The 21,234-nt window shown below is 33.6% G+C and overlaps 1 protein-coding gene across 4 annotated transcripts in view; it reads left to right on the forward strand.

Moving 5' to 3' along the window:
- The window catches only part of Wdr37 (WD repeat domain 37), a 205,768-nt gene that overhangs the window by 75,483 nt on the left and 109,051 nt on the right, over positions 1-21,234 (forward strand). For 3 of the 4 annotated variants that reach the window (XM_035364361.2, XM_035364370.2, XM_035364378.2), the window contains one exon: positions 1-71. The exons of the other annotated variant lie outside the window; for it this stretch is intronic. In XM_035364361.2, the coding sequence (XP_035220252.1) occupies positions 1-71 (71 nt within the window). The remainder of the gene's footprint in view (positions 72-21,234) is intronic. 4 annotated transcript variants of the gene reach the window in all.

Genomic DNA, 21,234 nt, shown 5'->3' on the forward strand with positions numbered 1-21,234 from the left:
AGGGAGACTGTACGAGCTGTTCAGCCAAATCGAGAAGGAATTCGAAGCGCTGTACACGGAAAACATAGCACGTAAGTATTCTCACGTGTTTCTCTTTTGTTGATGTGAATTGTTTACAGTTCGCTGATTTCGTACGCATTTGTTTATGTTTGTTGCTGTTGCCATTGCGAACGTTACTTTGAATTGTCATGCTCTCTGTCTTGCACAGAACAATGCCATAGCCGCAGCTTTTCTCGCCCCCAAGCGATTCTTAAGTTTGCCGCCCCGGCGCCCCCTAAATTTAACTCTCCTCTCGATACACTAGCAAATAGCTCAAAAATATCAAACTGGCATATAAGGAAATAATTTAAAACATTGTGTGCTTGTTTTTGAAGTAAAATTTTAATTTCAACATAATTCGGGGGGGGTGCAAAAATCACGGATGTTTACTGTAGAGATCTACGTCATCGCTGCAGTTTGGAGTTACGCAGACGTACAGGAAAATTTCTCAAAAGCAAAAGGTCTTAAATGATTTTTTTTTTTTTTTTTTTTTTTTTTTTTTTTTTTTTTTTTTTACATGTAAAAAAAACTTTTCTCGCAGTTAACAACATGGCTGTAGTGTAGAATTGGGTGCCCCTTCGATTAGCGACAATTTTTTGTAAAATTTTAGCGATGAAATCGTATTTCTGATTACCATAACAGTGTAACTTTGCTTTAGCCTCCTGATTTTTTTAAAATAAAAATAGATTCATGTGTACATGGACAAATTTAAACAGTGCGCAATGCCTAGTTTGTGCAATTCTGAGATGTTTTTTTTAAGTGAAAACAGATCGATGTGTACATGGACAGGGTTCGTACGGTCCTTAAGAGTCGTTAAAAGTCCTTAGATTTCTTGGAATGGAATCGATTTTTGGTCCTTAAAAGTCCTTAATTTTGGCCAAAATCAACAGAAGGTTCTTAATTTTAATCATCTGAAATTTCTGTCTGTTTTTAAAGACTGTCATTTTGAGTGCGAATTAGCATTTTGAGGAATATTTTTGGTGATTCACTGCCGTATATATGGTAACCTCTTTTGATTGGGTTCATGAGTTATAATTTTCTCTTTTGATTGGGTTCATGAATTATAATTTGTTTCTATTTCTAATATAAATAATGGGATACTCGAGTTTCTAAGCAAGAAGTGAAACAGGTACTTACGTATTATCGCAACCAGGTTGGCGCGATTTGTAAGTTTGAGTAAAAAAGTATGAATAGAAAGAAAATGTACATTTATTAATTACAGATAATTTTTAATACAGTTTTTTATATTATTTTGTTTTAAAATAAAATAGCAATTAAACCCTTCCGGTTTCGAATTTGAATAAGTTGATTGAATGATTGCAGAATTATTTTTTCGGCGGAAATCTTTTGGCTATTGCTTTTAGCACTGATTGAAACCGCTGTCACAAATGAAATTCGGCTACCTTCAAACCAATTTCTGGTCCTCACACCCAAATGTTGATTGCACTCTTCGACGTTACATTTCCAGAAGATTTGCTTTCCAAAATACAGTTTCATTTTATGAGAATTTTTACAAGTACGTTCGTTCGGTAGGTCGCCAAATTTGGCGATTTATGCGAATTTGGGCCTGGTTCCGTTAATACGTAAGTACCGTGAAACAAAAGCATTTCGAAATTCGTTTTTTCTAGTAAAGAGCTCTTAAACAACTTTTTGCTTTTGGGGTAAAATTAATTTTATAGAGAAAACTAATGCACATTTTGGCGATTTTAAGATTAGTTTCTATAGAAACTTTTTAATTCCAAAATCTGAGTATTTTTCGACGATTTTTTTTAAAACATCGTAACATTGATAAATTTTCTTAAAATAATGGTAATATATTGAAATTGTATTTAAAAAAAACATTAAAATAAAACATTTTTATTTTTCACTGTCATATTATAAAATTTCATTTTGGCAACTTATACAATATTTTAAATCTGAAAAATAAACAAGGTATAATACTATAAAGCACAATTTACGAAACAGCTCTTAGCAAAAGCAAAATTAGCTATGTAATTAATTAAAAATGTCTTGTTTTTAATTTTTTCATAGTAAGAGTTTTTCCCATGCAACTGTCTCAGAATGTGCATCAGTTTTCTCTATAAAATTAATTTTATACTTTATCCCTCCTACCTTTTTTCCAAAATATATCTGCCTTACTGTTACAGAAATGGTTGGGATAATTTTTCTTTAGGATTTTAGACATTGCAGCTTGGAAAGTTTAGAAGGATTTGAAGGCAAGATTTATAGACGCACGATTCTAGAAGATTCCAGAAATATGTGACAAAATAAAAAATGTCTCCATGGTGTCAACACGTAATGGATGTATTTTACAGAAAGTTTACAATGAATTTCTTAATTTTGGGAGAACATCTGGAAGAACAATGAAAACATAATATTTGAATGTATTACTTCTGATACTAGAATCTTAACATGTTTATCTTCTCTTTATTTTCTCTACTTTTCACTAGACAGAAGCATGGATAATATCAAAAATGCTTCTGATCTTATCACATGGGCAGGCATTATAGAAAGGGATTTTTTGATTATTAAAGAAACTGAAAACTTACAATTAAAAAGATTCATCTAATATTTCTTAATACATCATACACATAGCTGGCACTAGGCATTTTCCCACCTGATGCAATCTCTGTGGATCCTAAGTTCTGTTGCCTACTGCCTTTCTAAATTCTGCTTCCAATGCTTGCTCTAAATTCTAAAAGTTTTGCCATTTCTAGATTTTGTTGTTCGGTGTGTCATTAAATTCTAGAAATTCTGCCACATCAGCTCTGTAACCGTCCTTTACTATATATATATTTCATATTGCTTCTGAATGTTCATATTACTAAAGAAATAAAATTAGCTGCTTTTTCTGTACATTCTAAATGCATTTAGTTTTTTTTTTTTAGAATAACGAAAATCCTTAATTAAATCCAAAAATTCTAAAATGGAAAGGAAACGTGTTAAAGAAAGAAACTGAGTACATAAAGCAAATTATTCTTTAAAGATATGTGCAGCTATTATTATGTAAATTACCCAACTGTTTATGATTTCAACCTTTACTATAATTTCCCATTTCTATTTCCTCATACAATAGAGTTATTGAACCAGATTAAATTACAATTAAATTGTATAATCTTTGACAACTAGTCCACATTATTAGTTTGAATTTGACTGTTCTTGTTTAATTACGTCACCATGAGCTGTAACTGATTTTGTTAGCATCAGAACATGCCTTTATGTTCTAAGTTCTTTTTAAATAAGAGGCTTATTTAAACCTTTGTCTGATATTGTAGTTACTTTCACACATAGCGATAATATGCTTCACGTCTGTCGGGGGTTTTGGACTATTTAACTTTTACCAGATTAATTAAACCCTCATATAGATACATTATGGAGAGGTTGACAAGTTAGGAGACGAAGCACGCAGAAACTAGTGAGAGCATTGGTTTGCATATTGATACAAAACTCTAATTGTTAGAAAACATGCTTAAAAGAGAATGAAATTGATATAAACGTTCAAATATGGCCAAATATCATTAAGTGTAAAATATTTAATGCTACTTGAGAAATTGCATAGTTTATTTTGTTCTCAAACTTATTAACAATTATGTTAATTAATTCGTGTTTAGTAATAATGCATACTACTTAGGGCTCTATTTTATTTTTAGGATGGTATTTCAAAAGTGAAATTCAGGCATAGATAATATCTTCAATTGAATTTATTCAGTTCCTTTTTGCTCATAGGTCCTTAATGTTTTTCATTAATGGTCCTTAAAAGTACTTAATTTCCATGTGCAGAAATGTGTACGAACCCTGATGGACACAGAGTTTATGCAATTCTTTGACTTTTTATTTTGGTTTTGTGTAGCGGCCATCTTGAAATTGTGTCTTCCTGGCGCCGATCTTGGCATCAAAAAAGAATTGCCAAAAAACAAGGGGCACCCAATTGTAAACTTCTACCACCAACACATACAGCAGTTACGAGGAACGTTTACAATGTTGTATTTTAGAATAAACTGCAAAAGTTTTTTAAAAGTCCTATTTGAAACTTCCCTTTGCTGTAATTATTCACTTAAGATCTACAGTTAAAAGGAATCTAAACTTCAGTTTCGAGCTAATGTTTCAAGTTAAGTAAGTATATTACAGAAGAAAATTGCGATGATGCTTTGAAACGTGGGTAAAATTGTATTAAATACAATTGAATCAATGAGCAAAAATACAAGAGTTGAGCTTGCTTCCCACTCTTTCGTTTGATGAATTAAAACAAAAGTGCTAAATTTTAGCTATTATTATATTCGGATATCCAGTTGTTAGCTTGAGGCGATTGGCAGAAACTGCAGCTGGTTAAATTTGTAGAGATATTAGGTTATTTCAAAGCAGGAGAGATGAAAAATGAGCAATGCTTTCGCTGGAACTCGAACCACGGACCTTTCGAATACACGCCGAGCGTGCTGACTACTATACGACGAAGGCATGTTATGAAAGTGGGAGACATATCTTATGTACTTTCTCTTTTAAAGGCCGACTGGGGACTAGGGGATCGAATCGCCAAATCCTGGTGGTGGTGAATCATCATCCACTACCTTTTATAGTTCGGCGCCTCTGTAGAGAAATTAGGTTATTTCGAAGCAGGAGAGGTGAAAAATGAGCAATGCCTTCGCCGGAACTCGAACCACGGACCTCTCGAATACGCGTCGAGCATGCTGACCACTACACCACGAAGGCATGTTAAAAAGGCGGGAGAAATACCATATAAATTCTTGTTGGTAATTGTGACCCTGTCAAACTCAGTTACAGACATGAAAATAATATCGGGCCCACCAACAGCTACCGCGAGCGGTAAAGTTGTTCAACACTGGTAATTCGGTCCGGGGTTCGAATCCCGGCAAAGGGGGCTAGCTACATGGGCATTTTCGTGGTTTGCTCCATGTGTAACGTGTATACTAGCCAGTTTTCCGTAGAAATTCCTCCGCGAAGGCATCCCTTCTCTTGGGCAGATAGCCCTCGAGTGCTTTGCCATAATCAAATAAACCAAACCAATGAAAGTGATATCTTTCTGTACGAATGAAAAGGCCGCTTTCTTTCAAACTGTGCTCCAAACTAGCGCTTGCGTGGTCAGCCGCTTAAAACAATTACTATAAGAAAGGAAAAATAGCTAATGATACAAAAAAAACTGCATTTATTTCTTAGTTGTTAATCAATAACAGATAAATTAAATTTGAAAGAAAATGTCTTACACTTTGACGAATGGCAACGGATTGGTGCGTGTAAGATGAAAGTATTTTCATTTCGCCCAGTGGCAACATATTTCTTTCAAATCTCTGATTTGTCCAAAAACTAGAACGGCAAATACTTTAAGGTTTGCCGAGAGGTATTTTTTAAAAAATCCCCGAGTTTCCGATGAAACTTGAAAGAAATATATAACATTTTTCCGAGTGTCAACATATTACTGTAAAATTACTGAGTTTATTGAACAAAAATTTCATGATTCTTAAAAGACATAAAATTTAAAAAGAAATTCAAAATTCTGGACGCGAGCTGCATATGTTCGGGTGCAGAACTATTTGTGTTTCAAATTCAGTTGATGTAATTGCCCCATTTTTCCACAATGAGAGGAGCAAATATACATACATACTTCATTATTTAATACATAAATACATTTATTTCATTATTTCATAACAGAGATGGAGGTACAAACGAAGGCGAAATATTGATGGTCCTGTTTTGTTTTAGGGTAGCGTAACTTATGCAATCAAGACTGCAAAATTCTTCGAAGAGTTTTAACAGCTTTCCTTAATCAGACTTTCTTTGTTAAGTCCAGGTTATCCGAATGATTATTGGAGGGATTAAAATTTATTCTCCTGTCGATTATTATCTGAGATGAAGGTCTGTCTGTAAACAGGAAGTTGCATTAAAACCTTTTATAACGTTTTATCTTCTTCCGAATGGGCCAACTTGTCCCCGAGTAGGGAAATTTTCTTATGTCTTTTTTCACTTGCTTTCACGAAGTAAAAGAAGTATTGTAATTGCGGAAAATTTCTAGTATCAGATTTCAGCAAAATATCTATTTAGACCGTTCATGAATCCATTTGGATATTTTTTTCCCATGACGTCTGTACGTACGGCAGAATAAAGGAAGTATTGTAATCACGAAAAATTCCGGGTACCATTGTAGAGGCATTAGGTTAATTGGAAAAGCCGGAGATATGAAAAATTAGCAACAGCCTTCGCCGGGAATCGAACCCCAGACCTCTGGAGAAAATACCTTATACCATATTTCAACAGGAATATCTATTTTGACCGCTATCGAATGCAATTTAACGATGTTTTTGCCTGACATCTGTACGTAAGGACAGAATAAAAAACTCTTTTTTTCCCCCAAAAAGGATTTAAAATGGAATCAGAAGAGATCTTTTCATGGCGTCTGTACGTATGTATATATGTATCTCCCATAACTCAAAAACGAATAGCGTCAGAACAATGAAATTTGGTATGTGGGACTGCTATAACATGTAGATGTGTGCATCCCTTTTTGGTTGCAATCGGCCGCACCAAAAGTACATATATATATGTTGTATGATCTTAAATTCATTTAGTGCGAAAACAAGTTACTACTACTTGCGCAATTGCTGCAAAGTTAGTTAATGATAATTTATTTCCTAAACAATATTGATTAATTGATTATATTATCTCCTAAGTTTAATTAAAGTAGAATTATTTTAGAAGAGTGAATCCATACTGGTAAGTTATATTTTGAAAATGTTTTGAAGTAACTTGAAAGTAAAATATTAATAATGTTTTAACGGGGACTGGAATTAAATCAGCATGAAGAACAAAATTTCAATTGTAAAAGGAAAAATTAAAAACATGTAATCATTGTCATTGATCGGAAATTAGTTGACTTTTCAAGGGGAACAAACCAACTCCCGTTTAATGAACAATAATTAATAAAAATACGTAAATACGAAGGTGTTTCGTCTTTACTCGAGTTAAAAGGTAAAGCCAAACCGGCAATTCTAGTCAGGCCAAATATTTCCGCGAATAGAAGGGATTACGAACCAATGCTGATACTCAAAGAACTTATTCTTATGAAGCATTTTAGCCAATTCAATTTGGAGTAAAAAGCAATTTCTGTAGAGAAATCCGAAAAAACTCGAGTAACCGTCCCCGACACCCTCTTGTTTATGCATTTGAGTTCTATATTATTTGTAAAAATTAAACATTGGAAATTGTCATTATGAAATAGAATTCAAAGTAAAGTTGAAATAAACGTAGAAGATTACAAAATAAGATAAATAATGCAAACTTTGTAAAAACAAATCAAAAATAATATAAAAATTATATAAAAAATATAATAAGAACAGTGAATGTACATGAAGATATAAAGGCCAAATCCTTTTACAATTGAAATTTTGTTCTTCATGATGATTTAATTCCAGTCCCCGTTAAAACATTATTAACATTTTACTTTCAAGTTACTTCAAAACTCCTTCAGATGGTATAATTTTTGTGCATTCTGAGTTGTAAAATGAATGAGATGTAACGCTGTTAAACGAGCCTAGCGCCAGAGTGTCGCTATGGTAAATTTTAAAGAGTGCATTTATTCTATTGTGGTTTATGTGGTATCGACGAAGTAGAATTCAATGAGTTTAAATAAAATGCAGGAAAAAATGCGTGTAATTTAATATTCCGTACAAGGACGTCATTGGTGTACACATCAGGTATTTTCTAAAACGGATTGTAAACTGAATTTAAAAGAGATTCCAAAGGGATTTTCCGTGACATCTGTACGTACGTATCTCGAAATCGAAAGTGATTAGTCGTAGGACGTTCGTATTTTGTTTATCGGACTGCTATAACGTCTAGTTATGGACCTCCTTTTTTTATTACAATCAAGATATATATTTCACCCTCTTAACCGGTTTAATAGGTCTTTATTTTTTCAATCGTTGATCATAGATAGATACTTCCAGTTACACATATTCGAAAATATTCAGGTTTCGGCAATTTCAGATTTTTTTTAAAAAAACTTAATTTGGGGCAAATAACGAATTCTGACTCCGTAAGAAATTAAAACCCGTATGGCAAAAAATTGGCCGTAATATTTCATTTCAGAATTTGCAATTTTTGATGTCATTTTCGTCTTGTATTAAGAGAGAGGCTAATTAAGCTGAAATAGTTCGAGGAAATAAGTTTAAATGAAGGGCAACAAAAAATGTGCTTAATTTGATTGGCCATACAAGGAAGTTCTGTGGTGTTTCCACATCAGATTTTATTTTATATTCAGTGAGCTAATTGGTTGGTTTCATAGTTATTTCCTTCTTAAATACGAGTTTCATTTTGGAAAAAGATTTTTGCAAGAAATATGCCAACACTTGAAAAAAATCATAATAGAGGAATGTAATATATCTTGATGTTATTCTATAACTTAAGCTGTGAAAATATGAAGCAAAGTAAATGCCTTGAACGTACTCGGGTACCTGCAATAATTAATTTTGATTTGTCTGGTAATCAAGAATGTATAAGACGGTAAAATCTGACTTGTTAGTTTTAAAATGCATTTAATGTGCGAAGCAAAATTGTATTATGCTTCAGACGTTTAATTCAGACATTTTCCTTTTCATTAAATTCTTTCATGTCTTCAATTATATATAATTTTGGCATTTTTATTACAAACCATTCGAATCCCTTCATCAACAAGGAAGCCTATTTATTGAAGTGACAGTTTCCAGACCTTTGCGGGTATTCATTCTTATTTCTCTTCCTTTTTTTAACCTGTTTTTATGTTTTTCACACATAAGGATATGTGTGAAACCGAACTTTATGAATAAAAGCTGATATAAAGTTCTATCTATTGCTATTATATCGTTTGGGGTGGAATTATTCTGGGTTCCAGAACTGACCTGCATGTTCAAATTGGAACCATGACAAGCCAAATCTATCGATACGTCATTCTGGAACAACATGTACGTTTGTTTCGGGGCGCCATGGGCTTACAATTTGTGTTTATGGATGACAACGCCCGTCCTCACCGTGCAAAACATCGTAAGCGAATGCCTTCAATTGGAGGATATCATATCACCCGTATGGACTGGCCAGCATTCTCACCGGACTTGAATCCAGTAGAGCACGTGTGGGACATGCTTGGCCGACGAGTTGCAGCCCGTCAACCTCCTCCTACATGTCTACCGGGACTTCGGAGAGTATTGCTTTTTGAGTGGTGTTATATCCCCCAAGATCAGATCGATAATTTGATACTCAGCATACCTAGGCGTTGTACGGACTGTATTGCATTGTCTGGGAGACATACAATGTATTAACAATCATACCAACCATGTAATATTGTTTTTTTGTAAATGGATTTTTTTTTTTGTGTGTGTGTGTGTGTGTGTGTAATTTGCTCCAGGGAGAAAAAATTGCTAATTTTTTTAATAATATCAAACATATAGCATCTATTTTTGCTCTTTACCTTTTGTTTAATAAATAAGCTTTACAAATAAGTCAAATTTGTTTTGCTTTTAACTCTTCCTTTGCCTGATTTTGCATTATCCTTAATTTATGGACATAAGTGTAGAAGACAACCTACTAACTAATTGTGCTAGACACTAACACAATTGCTAACTAATTGTGCTAGACATAAGAATATTTTTTTAGAGTACAACTGTTGGTTTGCTAGGAATTATCATGTTCTTGAGTGTTTGCTCTCATGGTCATGTCCTGCTTGCAAAATGGAAGGAAGAAATGTGCTTCAAATCTCTGTAAAAGCAGACTTAATTTTTTAGGTACTTTTTGTTAGCGGGTCACCGTCGCCAAATGCGGCAGTCCATTTATTGTATTACCTCGCGTATTTTTCGCTCTAGACCGCCCAGACGGGAAAATGGTTGGTACCTCTGACTGCCCTACCGAAGACATCGAGTTCGAATCCCGGAGAAGGCGTGGGTGTAATGTGTCCATACTTTCCGCTTATTAAGTCCCTCCATAATAAAATGACCGCCGCTTCTGGCCTTGATAGTTTCCCTAAAAGGAAAAAATCCCTTTTTTTAGATCTAGATTTTGAAAATTTTAAAAATATTCCCCCTTCCTCTGTTATACACAATTTTAATTCTGAGGGCTGATTTATTAGTAAATTTTATCTCCTTGATTAATATTTTTTTTTTTTTTTTCAGTGCCTTGAATTTGTTTTAGCATTTCATCCATTTTTATTTCTTTATTTTAATTTATTATTCATTTTATTTATTTATTTTTAAATTTCTTATTTGAAACGTATTTTGCGCAGGTTCTTCGTTAAACAACAACCCGGACGTGGCAAGTGTTCTCACACTTAAACAACTTTCCAAATATGTCATTTCACCTTACCTCTGTTGTTTACATTTAAACTCACTGTAGCCTCATATTCTGCTTATGTATTTGGTCTTTTGTTCGCCCCTTTCTCTTCGTACCTCCGATGTCCATCTGGGGGACGATGGTCAAGACTGATTAATTTGAGGTACCCCTCAGGCTTTCCTAGGTAATTGAGCCGGAATGCGATTGTCCAGCTCATTTACTTTCAGCTACCGTAATGTTCATATTAATGTTCTTATTGCAATGTAGGTGTTTTATAAAGAAATAAAATTGTAATAGTTACCAGTAGTTTATCCATGACTAATTTTCCTTTGTTATGTTCTTAGTGTGACCGCATTCTTTGGAAATGAAATTACTGGCATGATTTTCCCCTCTCTGTTTTCGTACGATAAAATTAGTTATAAAAAGTGGGGAATGCGGTATATCGCGTCAATGAATATTGCGGAAAAAAAATGAAGAATGACCATCAGTACTGGAATTTTTCTCGCCTGGATTTTCAGTTGTTAAGCGGATGAATTGGTAGCTGTCACTTTTGAACGCCTGGAAGTTAAGGCAACGTTTCTGATCCCCATACGGGATGCCGTGTGCAAAATGGCGAAATAAAGATTACGTGGCATTGGTCGCCACAATTTAGATTCCTATCTCATCGAATTCATATATATATATATATATGGGATTTATCCTCCTTGTTTCTTGCATATTTTTCCCCCTCTCCCAAATTTCTTGCAGTTTGCCACTGTACTTCTGGTTTTGGGTTTTTGCATGCGATTTATTCCGAATTGAACACGGAAGAACAACTTTATCAAAAAAAATTTCAATAAAAATGTATCATATATTAAAAAAATTACAATGAAATAAGCAGTATCCCTTAACACAAATATTAATTATCCTAATAAATAAATTAACCAATTTCCCGTTGCAAAATCTTAAGAATCCAAATGGTATAAAGGAAGTTGAAGAACTTTGCTTCCTAAAAACAAATCACGCATTTTTTTTTTACATAATTCAAATTATATATAATTAAAACATAATATAAAAAAATTACAATGAAATAAGCAATAAATCTCATATTTTCAAGAGAAAACAGTGAGCAGTCTAGTATCCAAAGCAATGAATGAAAAACTGTTGCCAAAAACCACATTTCTAAAAGAATGAAACTATTCAAAATGATACGAGTTCATCAAAAAAGATAAAATTTTAAAAAAAAAAATCTGATTCGAATTTTGAACAAGTCGCTTCAAGGTGCTCTGGCTCTTGTCTAGATGAACCTACGTACCATATTTTCATAGCCTTGGGTCATGAAAGACGCACATACACACACAGGACAGACTCTTTCTTTAATTACATGTAGAGATTTTTATTACTTGTTGCTTCTATTAGCGTGTAGTTGGATTAGGTTTAGGACTACTTTGTGTTTATCTGTATATATAATGAAAGAAAGAGTCTGTCTGAGTGTGTCTTTCCTTCGCGTTGCGCGTAAGCTAATAGACGCACGGCTACGAAATTTAGTACATAGGAACAACTAGACAAGAGCCAGTGCACCTCGAAGCGATTTTTTCGAAATTCGAATTCGAATTTTTTTTTATTTTATGTTTTGTGACGAAATCGCGTCATTTTGAAACATAATGGGCTATAGGAAAGCGAGATTTTACTCTACACATTCACTCCATTTTCACATCGTCATGAAACGTAGGCACTTCGCTATTTTACGAACTTAAAATAAATTTCGTGTTTCAATAAATCGATTCAATACGAATTTATTTAACAAAGGGAGCTTAACACCTTTTCAACGGGATTTTTTCTAAAAAAGTTTATTTTAAAAAATGTATGGTTTATTTTTCTTTGATTTTTGGACACGTTAAACTTTCATCCTTGCGACAGCTTTCATAAAAAGAATTTTGGAAAAATGATAATAATTTGTATTTTTTAAAAAAAATTTTTAAATGAAGCTTCCGAGTACCCTTCTCACATCTCACATCTTTAAAAATGTGATTTTGGCAACAATTTTCCCGTCTTGTTGTTGTTGATAGATTTCGGATGAAATCGCATCATTTTGAATAGTTTCATTCTTTTAGAAATATGAATTTGGCAACAATTTTTCATCGTATTTCTTATGTCACTGTTTTTAAGAGGTTGGCATATTTCATTGTCATTTATATATATATATATAAAATACATTTTTATTGTTTTTTTTTTTTTTTTTTTTTTTTTTTTTTTGATAAAGTTGTTCTGTAGAGTAAAATTCTGCGTGGAATTTTGTGTTTTTTGAGTTGCTTTCATGTTATTTTTTGCTTATTTCACTGTTTGTAAGATATTGAAAAGTTTTGCAGGATTTTTTTTTCTTCAACGGGAAGTTGGTTAATTTTTTATTAGGATATAGCTTATTTCATTGTATTTTTTTTTTCTCTTGAAAATATCAGATAAAGTATCATTAATTATACTTTGCTTTTTTTTTTTTTTTTTTTTTTAGTCCAAAGGGATTTGAATCCCGAAGGACTATTAGTTTCGTTTTGGCATTTTGCGTCGGACTCATAAATGTCGGTTCACTTTTCAAACTGTTGCCACAAAATGTTAGAGTCCTGCATTATATTTTATTTGAAGAAATTAAATAATGAAAAATCTGCATAAATGTATGTATATTTCTCGTATTGTGATAAAACGTAAAAAAAGTACGTGGAGTCATCGAATTTTGAATAACGTAATCCTCGAACGAATATGAGCATGTGGAAGACCAAATTTGAAATTTGAAATTTGTTTTATGATCGATTTCCTATTTTTTAAAACTTTGACGAATTTTTGATTAAGAAACTCAAGGATTTCAAAGCGAGCAATGGCAACGTTGTGCAGAAAAAACATTTTTATCTCCAGCGCGCGAGTCTCTGTATCGGAAATTCTAAAGATATGCTCGTTTTAAAACTATTTTGAGATATTGCTGTTGCACTGGATCTTATGGTTTAAGTGCGAGGAACATGGTATTTAATAAAGAAAGGTAACACACAAAATGTTAAAAAACGCCCCTTTGGACGTAATTTAAAATCTGAAACATTTCAGTTTTTTTTTTTTTTTTTAATGTTATTTATTGCTCATTTCACTGTTTTCAAGATATTGAAAAGTTTTGAGTGATTTTTTTAGGAAGCAAAGTTCTTAGCCTCCTTTATACCATTTGAGTTCTTAAGATTTTGCAAAGGGAAGTTGGTTAATTTATTTATTAGGATAATTAATATTTGTATTATGGGATATTGCTTATTTCATTGTAATGTTGCTATACGTAATAACTTTTTTTTATGAAGTTGTTCTGCAGAGTAAAATTCTACGCAGTTTTTAAATTTAACGTTTGGTATTCCCTTCAGCCATTTTTCCGGTATATTTAAAAGCCAGACGAAGGCTGGCAGCGAAGCTGCTAGTTATATATATAATATACTTATTTTAAACTTTACCTAAGGGCCCAAAATTTCTAGCTACGTCACTGCTTTTAGTTCAGGCATGTTCCAAAAGAGTGAACTGTTGTTGATGAGGAGTCACAAAAGCAAATTCGAAAACACTGTTGCTTTACTTCTTCCTGATCCTGAAATGCAGAGTAATTGTTATTCAGCTGTGATTCCAAAAACTAACGAGCATTCTGTACTGAAATACAGATATCGCTAGAATATATGTTCAGATCAAGTTGAATATAGATTTCTTGTTATTGTACAAAAAAACACACAAGAAAATAAAATTATGATTATTCGTTTCAAACTATTTATTTTAAATACATTATGAACATTAAATTTTCTTTAATTTAAATCTAGTTATGTTACATGTTATTCAACTGTTCGATAAAATACAATAATATTACAGACCTTTCTATTTACTGTTAACCAGAGAACAGGGGCTCCATTACCTAGCTGACATGATGTCTGCCTTACACGGATTAAAGCCCCTGCCTCCAGAAGCTATTTATTATGACTAAGCAGAATAAGTTTACAGTGGCATACAAGGCCTTCAAGAACACAAGAACATAAGTAACATAGTCATAATAGACCCTAAAGAAAGCATGTTACAAGTAGTACCTATAAGCATTCAAACAATTTCAAAACTGAGTCCAACTAATTTAAATAAAAACTATGGTACAAACAAAATATAATACATCCATTACTGTATTATACACAATTAATATCAATTAGATTCACAATTTCAAGAAGAACCATTCAATTTAGAAAAAAAAAATGCATAAAGATAAACTAAGACAATAATAAACTGCCAAATAAAATTTTTTCATATGAATTCAGAATTAAGAACCAATAACTTTGATAACTGAACAATATTATCATAAAATAATATGCTGAACCTGAGATATTATTACAATACAAAACATAAATTTGGTTTAAAAACAAAACCACTCCAAGTAATATAAAAACTCTACATCAGGTTTCCTGGCGACACGATAGAAATACAGTACAAGAATAATGCCAACATAAATATATGAAAAATTCCGATTCCAAAAACCACATACATTCAAAAATAAGTCAAAGAAAATTATTAAAAAATACTGCCTTAAATGCTGATTTTACAATAGAGAACTCAAGTAAAACCAATAAAATTCACAAAAACAGGTCAACTATTCAATTCAGAAAAGTGCAAAAAGGTATACAAAATAATTATTCTAGATTAGGTTTGCTGGCATCGCTAAGACAAATGCAATACTAGAAAAATGCCGACACAAAATTTTACAGAATTTCAAAATCAAAAACAAAATGCATTCAAGATTAAAGTAAAGAAAATTAATATAAAATAACTATCATGAATGCAAATTTTTATAATAGAATGCGCAATTAATGCCTATCAAATTCACCAAAGTGAATCAATTCAATTACAAAAGAACGCATTAAAATATGCAAAATAATAAAATTGTCACAAAAATTTTCTGTTAAATTTCATTAACAATTACAAAACTAATAGGCTACAATTAACCGTTACAATTTATAAGAGCATAGATGCATTCAATGTCAGATACGTCTGTTCTACGTAAAACCACTTCTAATTTTAAATCAGTAACATAAGTAGTGGAAACAACAAAACTGAACAATAATAAGCATCAAACACACAAAGTTAAACAATTACCATTATACAGTAAAAATCTAACAGTCGCTGAAAGTCAATTACTCACTCCCAATAGAGATGATCTGAGAGAATTATTTACAGAAAAATTTAATTCCTGACAGAAAAGCCTAATTTCCTTAAATTTCTTACTCTCACTAGAGTTTTTTAATATCATTTCAGCCCATTTTGGCCTGTGTTGTTGATCTAAAGGTTTATTCAAGTGAAGGTTTTTAGTAAATGGACAGTGAAAGATAAAGTGTTCAGGGTCTCCCAACTCCCCGCAAGAACAAAGCTCAGTCGTACGTAGTCCAAATCGAAAGAGATATGTATTAAAAGGTCCATGACCAGTGAAAAATTGAGTATAAAAATTCGATGTGCTTCTTTGACTGAGTGAAACTTTTGGAAAGAAAGAGAAGACTCGTCTTCCTGTGGAGTCATTAGTCCATCTTTCCTGCCATTTCACAAGCAGTGTATTTAAAGTCTCGCTCTTCAAGTGTGAAAAAGGCAATTTCGTTGGATTTTCAATTCCGTTGATATCATTAGCAGCCCATTTAGCTAAAGTATCTGCTTCTTCGTTGCCCAGTATGCCAACATGAGCTGGCACCCAGGTAAGAAGTGGTCTTTCAGATGAATTAAATCTTAGCAATTTCTCTTGAATAACTTGTACAATCGGATTTCTATTCGTAATGTCTGAGATAGCCTGCAGACTAGATAATGAATCACTGAAGATCTTAGTCTTGCCCGATAGATTTCTTTTAACATAAGTGAGAGCAGCGTTTATCGCTAAAAGTTCTGCCTGAAAAACAGTATTTCTGTTATCAAGCCTTCGAGTCCATGTAAATACCTTTTGAGTATTGTTAAATACACAAAATGCACAACCTGTTCCACGTTCAGTTTTAGAACCATCTGTAAATAGAGCAATGTCATTGGCTACTGGAGCCGTATAGTATAAATTGACTGCAGATTTGAGTTTTAAAGAGGCAGGATGGCCAAGATTAGATGGAACCCGTAGTTCATAATCATTTACTAGGTGATGTTGGTTCCATAAATCCCCATTCAATCGTAATCGTAGGATCCGTCCTAAGAAAGAGTCTCTTTGAGCCTGCAGATCTAATGGAGGTATACCCGCCAAAATCTGCAGTGAGGCTGTCGAGGTTGTTCTATAACCTTTGGAAATAAGTAATAGTTGATGCCTCTGTATTGAATTCAGTAAGCCACTCATAGTTTTGTTCATATCAAAACCCCAAATGGAGACTCCGTACAAAAGAACTCTTTCAGTGATTGTTTTATACCACAGCCGCAAGATTTTTGGGGAAGTACCCCAATTAAGGCCCATAGTCCTTGTCATGCCATTCGTAAGAACGGCACATCTCTGTTTAAGATGTTTCACATGTGGAAACCAAGACAGCGTATTGCTGATAACAAAGGCTAAATATTTCAAGGTGTTTGCACATTTTATTGGCCTTCCATGGATTTTTATAGACGGATTTCGACGCATTTTTCTTTTCCTACCGATAAACAACATAGTAGTTTTTTCTTCGGAAATTCTTAATTTATGCATGTCTGCCCACTCTACAAACTTATTAATCGCTTGTTGAGCTCTTACTTCAATGTCCTTTACGCCTGAGATAATTAACAGAAAATCGTCGGCATAAGCTTGCAAAGTTACTTGTTCAGTATTTTCAAACATACCAAAGGCCGAATTAGCGACTAAGTTCCACAGGGTTGGTCCTAAACAGGAACCCTGTGGACAGCCTCTTTGCAAATCTTTTATTTAAATTTCATTATCCAGGGTTAATTGAATTTTGCGTTGTTCCAAATAATTTCGAATTAAATTCAAAATTTCTACAGGGCAGTTTGCGCTATCCAATGCATCAATTATGTCAGGCCACCAGACCGTGTCAAATGCACCACGTATATCAATGGAGATGATTAACGTGTGCCTGTTACCATCCCTGTTGCGTTTTACTGTGTTTAGCAGATTAAAAACAGCCATTTCAGTTGAAAGCCCCTTTTTAAATCCAAATTGAAAGTCGCTGATCACTTTATTTTCAGTTAGAAAATAATTTAGTCTGTTCACTGAAATAACAAGTTAGATTTTGTTTATAAACGATCAAATGAAAATAACAGCTCGTTGCTATTTAGAACATGGGAGGTCATGTTCTGGCCGCATCGTGTTTTTACTCCCTTGTACCAAGTAAAGGAAGTATTATAATCGCGAAACATTTCGGCTATCATATTTTAACGAAAATATCCATTTTGACCTCTCTGAATTTGAATAATTTTTTTTAGCGTGACATCTGTACGTACGGACAGAATAAAGGACTCTTTTTCCAAAACGGATTGTAAAATGTATATAAAGTGGATTCAGAAGAGATTTTTTTTTTGGTGACGTCAGTATAAGTCAAAAACGAGTAGCCGTAGAATATTAAAATTTTGTATATCGGACTGCTATAGCATGTAGTTGTGCACCTCCCGCTTTCATTGCACTTGGCCCCACCAAATGCACACACGTATATATATATATAGCTTACCCGGCTCGGTGAGCTTAGTTTTTTTTTATACTTATATATTGGAAAATTGTACATTTTTTGCCTTAAAAGGAATTGAATTATGTTGTTCTTATGTTATTGTTGAGGTTCTTATGCTTTTAGTTAATCAGCATGCAATAGTTGTAGAATCTACAGCAGTTTAACAGTGTAAGGGCCGCTAGGCCTAACGAGGCCGCCATTTGTTTACATCTGAAACTTTTAGTAGAACAGTGAATTAAATAATTTGGTGCTACAAATTCAGTGTCTTTTAGCCCAGTGGGACCAAAAGTTAACTTTAAGTTTTGTGTATCGAAAATTTTGTTTTCCTGTCCGTTGCCCGAATTATTTGTGTTTGCTTAGAAACTTAGATTTTAATTGTAAAAATGGTTTTTTAAGTATTTTTAACTGTATTTGCTGTTTTAAATTTTTATTATTTCTAATGAAGATGCTTTGAATTTTTATATATTTTTGCCTTGTAGCGAAGTGAGAACTGAATTGATGGAATGAAAAATATATGTTATGAAATTCGAGGATATAAGTTTAAATGAAGTGCAGCAAAAAAAATGTATATAATTTAATAGGCTGTACAGGGAAATCATGCTGTGTCCACATCACATGTTTTTTCCCACTCAAATGGCGAGCTGTAACCGTTTATAGGTACAATACGGGCGCAGTGCGGCCCACCTAGCCTATCAAGCCATATGGTCAGTAGGTGAACTACGCCATTCCAACAACAAAAACGCTGGTAACCAGCGAACCAACCGCGTCCCACCCAGACACCAATAATAAAATAAGAAAAATAAGGCATAAAACACTTAATTTAAAATAATATGGTCTCGGAAAACCAAAGCAGCGAACACAGAATGACAAAAAAGGTTAGTATAATGCAACCAAAGAAATACAAAGTTATACAGTCAATTAGTATTTCTATATGGTATCCGGACATAATCCCGACAGCCGAAATCCCGACAAGCCAGAATCCCGACAGACGGAATCCCGACAAGCCAAAATCCCGACAGGGTCGAAATCCCGACAAGCCAAAATCCCGACAGGGTCGAAATCCCGACAAGCCAAAATCCCGACAGGGTCGAAATCCCGATTGTCCAATATAATATCCCGACAGGGTCAAAATACCGACACGGGCGAAATCCCAATAAGGCCTAATGACCCCTTAACATACTTCCACAGCTGCAACTAGTATATGCTTTGATGACTAGCAAATCTGAAGAAAATTACAAAAGATTATTCCAAGATTTAATTGATTTCGCTGAAGAAAATAATATTGAACTGAGGCCATCTAGAATCATTAGTGATCTAGAAAAGGCAACTATAAATGCTCCGCGCACTCAAAATGCTGTCGAGGATTGGCACAGAAGATGGGAGACCTTAATTAGACGGACATGTTGGCGTTTATAACATCATAGAAGGATTTCAAAAAGAACAGGAGCATATGGAATACCAAGTTGAATGCATTCTTCGCGGAGAACAACCAAAACGTAGCAAGGTAGATGATGGCAGAGAAAGGAGAATTATGACTGTTGTGGACGATCGTGATAATCGACCTGTGATGGAATATCTTCGTGCTATCGCTCACAATGTGTCACTGTAAATATGTCGTTTGCATGTGTAAGTGATGTTTTCTTTTTCTTAATAAAAACAATTTTATAAATCTTCATTTCAAATTTTAACGGTCATTTCAATTTGTTAAAAATTATTTTAAGTAATGACATAATTTTTATGATTTTTTGATTTAAACTTTTAATTAGTAATATGTAATAGTTTAAAAATTGTGTTTTATTAAGCTAAATTGAGTGTTTGTATTTAGATATTAACTTGTCGGGATTTTGGACAGTCGGGATTCTGGACACTCGGGATTTTGACCCTGTCGGGATTTCGACCGTGTCGGGACTTTGGGTTGTCGGGATTTCGGCCCTGTCGGGGTTATGGACAGTCGGGGATTCTGGCTTGTCGGGATTTCGGCTGTCGGGATTATGACCCAGACCCTTTCTATATATAACTGTTGACTTTAATAATCAAAACCAGAATAGAGAAACGTAAGATAACCAACAAAAAATAATGTGTGTTATTAATCAAAAACAAACAATAATTAAGGAAAAAAACGATCACACACATAGCACAAACACTCAAAGCATATACACACGCATTAAAATTATGTTAACAGTCAATGCCGACGATATCTGGCCATTTTTGAGCCGGAAGCGGTGTTCTCTCTACTATGGAGGCACTCAACAGGTGAACGAACCATCGTTCCCTCCAATGAAGAGACGGAGAGATTACATTGATGCATTCTTCTGGATTCGAACTTGGGCCCTTCGATACGGCAGTCACAGTCTCTAACGACTTTTCCACTTGGGCGGGCAATTTATTGAAATAAAAAATTAGATAGTTTTATGAACTAGCAACCGGAATGAATATTTCACTTCAAATTTAATTCCGGTTGCTATTTAAAACACGGAATTAATGGGAGATAATGTTCTGGCCACAGCATGTTTTTTTAATAACGGCATAAATTCATTAGAATTTCGCAATTTCAACTGCGCCCATTTGAATGCAATCTCTCGTTAATAAGTTGAAGCAGAAGTGTATAGCGTATCTGGGAATATCATACATCAGTTATTCTCGCATATGAGAATTTCTTAATTTGGTCCCCGAGCTGTGTATATGCGAGTTTGTAATAAACAGATCGAAGAACTTAAATGTAATTTAAGGTGAATACGGCATTTACATTTTCCTTGTTGAACCTCGCTTAATTCGGGTCGTGCATTTTTGTTCTGAAATACTAAAGGAAAGTTTTTTTTTTCCTTCTCCTTCATCTTTGTTTAAAGCTTTAGGCTATTCACGAGTTTGCTTCCTCTTGCATAACTTGACCTATACAGGATCCTAAGCTATCGGTTTGTCCCCCCCCGGGCTAATGGTAATATGTATATATGTTTTCTCTGATTCGCATACGTCTTGCAAAATGGCGTGCTGCGTTCTGTATTCATTAAATTCTTGTTATTAGAAGAAAGTTGTGTAATAATTCAAGTAAATATTCAGTCTATATCCAATGAAAAATCGTATACGATATTCGTTTTCTTGTCGTGTTGAATTTTTTCCTTATTGCTTTATAATGAACGTTTCATTTCAAGGTGAAATCAAATTTTGTAATTATTCTTCCGCGTATGAAAGTTTTAATGAAGCTGAATTACATTTTTAACCGAGTGAATACGTCTAACATGCTATGTTTGTATAAGCGTTTATT

The sequence above is a fragment of the Stegodyphus dumicola genome, chromosome 4 (genome assembly GCF_044657685.1).
Source record: "Stegodyphus dumicola isolate Sdum_Otavi_A_Nest chromosome 4, ASM4465768v1".
Taxonomy (NCBI): Eukaryota; Metazoa; Arthropoda; class Arachnida; order Araneae; family Eresidae; genus Stegodyphus; species Stegodyphus dumicola.